Source organism: Arachis hypogaea, chromosome 20 (assembly GCF_003086295.3).
Source record: "Arachis hypogaea cultivar Tifrunner chromosome 20, arahy.Tifrunner.gnm2.J5K5, whole genome shotgun sequence".
Classification (NCBI taxonomy): domain Eukaryota; kingdom Viridiplantae; phylum Streptophyta; class Magnoliopsida; order Fabales; family Fabaceae; genus Arachis; species Arachis hypogaea.
This window is the reverse complement of record NC_092055.1, coordinates 123,660,038-123,665,096: the sequence shown is the minus strand read 5'-3', so window position 1 is coordinate 123,665,096 and position 5,059 is coordinate 123,660,038. Positions and strand designations below refer to the sequence as shown.

Here is a 5,059-nt window from a genome sequence, read left to right as displayed (position 1 = left end):
AGAATCGTGAATAAAGATACTAGCTAGGACTACTAATGAATAGAATACAATAAGATTTAGATTCTATCTTAATTCTATTTGTAAATTTAAATTTTTTTTAATTTAATTTTATTATATTCGTAGTTTAAAAATTTTTTAATTCTAATTTTATTTATATTCTAAGATTTCACCCGGAACTCAATTTATGGCAAATCAACTTTTTTAATCAAATATAATATTTAATTATTTTATAATTTATAAACGTAGTAGTAAAATAGAAAATATAAAATAAATTCATATTAAAATTAAAAGCAAAAAAATTAAAATAAAATATTTATTAAAATTATAAAAATAAAAAAATATGGGTTCAATCTTTATTAATTATATATATATATATATATATAATACTTTTTAATTATAATTATAATATTTTGAAAATATGAATTGATCAGGTTAAGTTAAATCTAAATCTGCACCTAATCTTATTCACATATCAGTATATTCTATTTTTTGTGCAAATCGAATTGTCAATTCTATCCAAATGAATTGAATTAAATTAAATAACCCCAGACAAAATTAGTATTGCGCCATCCAGCTTAATACTAGCAAAAAAATGCCTTTTAAACATAACTATTAAAATAAGGTATTACGTATATATTTACGTATATTTATATATTTTGAATATTAAAATATTTTATGTATATTAAAGTTAATAACTAAAGTCATCACTATTTATTTGTATATATTATTTAACTAAATAATCAATTACAAGAATAATCAAACTTATTATATTAAGATATTTAAATATACAATAAATAAACAATCAAATTTATTTATAATAATATTATTGAGTTTAAAGAACTAAAATATTTTATGATGATGACTAAATATTATTGGATAAAACCAATTGTTTTTGTGATTTATTTTGTTTAGTGTGCAGAAAATAAATTAAATTAAAATTGGCTCAAGAAGCAAAATATTAAGTTCACATACACACACTCTATAATCTAAGAAGATATTTGCTATACTCATCACTTCATTCATCAGAAACAAAAGCAAATATCTAGCCTCAAGAATGAAATCATATTTGGCCTAAGATCATCACAAGCCCAAACCAGTGGTCCATATCCAAATCCATTCTTCCAATTTAGTTTCTAACTAAGTGATTTAATTCTCATTTCATTTGAATAATTCATCATACCATCGAAAGCCAAATCCTCTCTTCTCTCTCTTCTTTTTTCTTTTACATCACATCACTTAGAAACAAGAAGAAAAAATGAAAAAATTCTGAAACTAGGGCAATTGAAGAACAAAAAGTGAGTTTTCAATTTCAAACAAGAAGAGAAGGTCAAATGGGCTATAGCAAAATGAAAGATCACACCAAAAGAGCAAATCACAAAAGGAAGTTTCTACAATTGTGATTCATCAAGGATTGTTGAAGAAATTCTCTGTGTCACAAGCACCATTTTGAAAACTATGAAGAAAGTGAAGTCAATGGTGCTCTGCTGCTTGATCAAAAATCAAACTTGGAGTCAAAGCAAGAATGCACGGCTCAGATTCAAGAGGCAAAGAAGAAAAAGGTTGAAAGAGAATATTGAAGGTATGGTTGTATGTTTGATTTGGTCACTACTACTACCTTCTCTCTCCTCTATGAACGTCGCTGCTACATCTGATTTTGGGAGAAGAAAAAACCAACAAATGCTAAAGCAAGTTTAAAATTCTGAAAGCTTTATTCCTCTATTAAAGGGATGAACAACCAAAGATTGGAGCAAAGAGTGAGAGCACAACGTTTGGGTTCCCATAGCTCACTGAACTGTTTATTCTTCTCGTTCATGGTTTTCATTGAGTATCTCTTTTTCTCAGTTTAGTCTTTCTGTGTTTCAATGGTAAAAGACAAATTCGTGAGGCTTGTATGTAAAAGCCATTGAGTGAAAAAAAAGCAGAGAGTTGGACTTAGAGAAAAAGTCTAAGTTTATTTCAGAAATTCTTTGTAAGTTTTTCTATTTTGTTGTCATGATCCTGAGAGAATTCCTTTGCAAGTTGGGTTAGCACTTTGATATTGAAAATTAGGGTGAGTTCCTAGTCAAGTTCACTTTGGGTTAGAAACTGGACTTGTCCCAGATAAGATTGGGTATATCCTAGGAAGAATTGGTGTATGTAATTCTGTTAAAAGATAGAAAAATTTTGTTACTATTGTGATGGATACCAAATGTAGGCTACATTGCACTGAGTAGCTAAACCAAGATACATCTGTGTGTCATTTTCTATTCTCTTCTCTGTTTCTGGTTCTGCTGTATAGGAGACAAAAATAAAGTATCTCCTTATTCCTCTACTCAGCAATATTTCACTATAATACATCTTGCAAGCGACTATGTTCTGGCTCCTACCGCGTCAGGAGACAAAACCAAAATTTCTCTTGTTTTCAACTCACAGCATATCTACAGAACTCAAGATTAAAAGCAAAATTAAAAGAAGGCCAAGATTTAACCCCCTTCTCTTAGCCACTGATAAGCATCAATTGGTATCAGAGTTTGGTCTCAAAGAGATCAAGCTTCGCAGCTTGGAAGAAATATCCAGATGGCAAGCAACATGGGATCCAACACAGTGGCTTATAATCTGACAGAAGGACAATCCAACAACAGACCTCCATTCTTCAATGGAAAAAATTACAACTATTGAAAAGAGAGAATGAAGAAGACAAGAAGAAGGTGGAACCCAATGCCAAGGCTGTCAACATGCTGAACTGTGCAATTAGCTTCGAGAAATACCAAAAGGTTTCAAGATGCAAAACAAGAAAGGAAATCTGGGATAAGCTCCAAGTCACATATGAGGGCACCACACAAGTAAAAGAGACAATGATTGACATCCTGAGTAAAGAGTATGAAATATTTTCTATGAAGGAAGGAGAATTAATTGATGACATATTTGAGAGATTATCTATCATCATTAATAGTTTGGATGCTATAAGGATTACTCATTCTGAACAAGTGCTGGTGAGGAAGGTTTTAAGAAGCTTAACAAAAGAGTAGGAAACTAAGGCTATTGTTATCTCTGAAAGCAGTAACCTAAGTCAAATGACCTATGATGAGCTGAGAGAAAAGTTACTAGCATATGAAATCACTCAGATAAAAAAATGATACAAAAAAGAAAAGAGTGGCTCTTAAATCTTGTACTGAATCATTGGATGATGAATCTAGTTATTGTTTATCAGATGACGAGTTTGTATTTTTTGCTAGAAAACTTAGAAGAAAGATGCGACTCAAAAGAAGAAGCAGAGGAAGCATCTCAAAGGAACTAAAGAAGGACTTAAGCAAGGTCATTTGCCACAACTACAGAGAAGCTGGAAACCACAACTATGACTGTCCAAAGCTGAAGAAAGAAGATAAGTCTCGAAAGGACAAGAAAAATGAACTTATGACTTCTTGGAAAGATCTGGAGAATGATATTGAAGAAGATGCTGATTCGGATAATAACTATCAAGGCTGCTTGATGGCCAACCACAGCCACCATAATGAGGTAATCTTTCTTGAACCTTTTAATGAAAAACTCCATCTTATGATTGATTATCTCATTGAGAAAATAAGAAAATTTCTGAATCAATATCATGAACTTAAATCTGAAAATGACATCCTAAAGGCTAAAAATGTTGTTCTTAAAAAAAATTAAGAGAAGTCGAAACCTCTGTTGACCTGGTTGAAGAAAACAAATAGTTTAAATTTGAAATCAAATATTTTGATGAAAAGCATTCTGTTGTTGCCTATTGGAATTACATTGAATAAAATGAAAGGTTGCATAAATAGGTTAATAGTCTAAAACAAGACTTAGCTAAATTTGCTCAAAGTTCTAAGAATTTGGACAAATTATTAACTAGTTAAAGACCTCTTTTTGAAAAGGTTGGGTTGGGGTAATGTGAAAAATATGAATATGCTTTCAAAAATTCACACTTTGAAAATGAAGTCTCAAAATTCAAAGACAAAAGATTTCAAAATCCAAATCACCTTAGAAAATCAGCAAGCAACAAATTCTGTCATATATGTAATCGGGATGGTCGTTTTTCTATTCGATGTTTCATTTTTGAAAGAAAAAATTGGTGATAAATTTTACAAAGTAATTGGCAAATATAATGCACTTGGGTAACCAAGAAGGTTTAGCATTAAAGGATCCAAAATGATTTGGATACCTAAGGTCTCTTAAGAGCTTTGTGCAATTTTGCCTAGCATTCAAGAAGAAGAATGACATGTGGTACTTGGATAGTGGATGCTCTAGACACATGACCGGAAAGTCCACATTCTTCATCAAGCTTGATAAATACGATGGAGCCTTTGTGATTTCCGGTGACAATGGTAAAGGAAAAATAGTGGCCATAGGTAAGGTAGGTAAGAGTTTCTCTACTTTCATCAATAATGTCTTTTTAGTAGATGGATTGAAACACAATCTTCTAAGCATTAGCCAATTGTGTGATTTCGGTTATTTGGTTATTTTCAAAAAATTAGAATTCTTGATGTTTGTGAAAATTTTGGTGAAACTTTGTTTGTAGGTAAAAGATGCAATAATGTGTGTGGACTTACCTTGAAGGAACTAAAAGAACAAAATGTAGCTTGTTTCACTTCTATTGAATGATTTGAATATGAAAAATGGTTATGGCATAAGAAATTGGGGCATGCAAGCATGTTTCAAATTTCTAAACTTGTGAAAAGGAATTTGGTTAGAGGTCTTCCAAAAATAAAATTTGACAAAGACATCACTTGTGATGCTTGTCAATTGGATAAACAAACTAAAAATTCTTTTAAACCTAAGGACGACATCTCAACTAAAAGGCCATTGAAAATACTACATATTGATCTTTTTGGTTCTACTAGGACTCAAAGCCTAGGTGAAAAACATTATAGTTTAGTAGTAGTTGATGACTATACTAAGTTTGGATGGGTTCTTTTCTTGGCACATAAAAATAATGCTTTTCTTGCTTTTTCTACTTTATGAAAAAAGATTCAAAATGAAAAGGAATTGAAAATAGTTTCCATGAGAAGTGATCATGGAAAAGAGTTTGAAAATCAAGACTTTGAATCATTTTGTGATGAAT

The 5,059-nt window shown here is 30.7% G+C and overlaps 1 protein-coding gene across 1 annotated transcript; it reads left to right on the top strand.

The window, feature by feature from the left end:
* Nucleotides 1-2,714: 2,714 nt before the first annotated feature.
* LOC140183203 (uncharacterized) lies at nt 2,715-4,552 on the top strand. Its single transcript, XM_072231227.1, has 4 exons — nt 2,715-3,004; nt 3,177-3,495; nt 4,205-4,351; nt 4,517-4,552. Exons 1-4 carry the CDS (start codon nt 2,715-2,717, stop codon nt 4,550-4,552), a joined length of 792 nt encoding a protein of 263 aa, XP_072087328.1.
* Nucleotides 4,553-5,059: the final 507 nt, after the last annotated feature.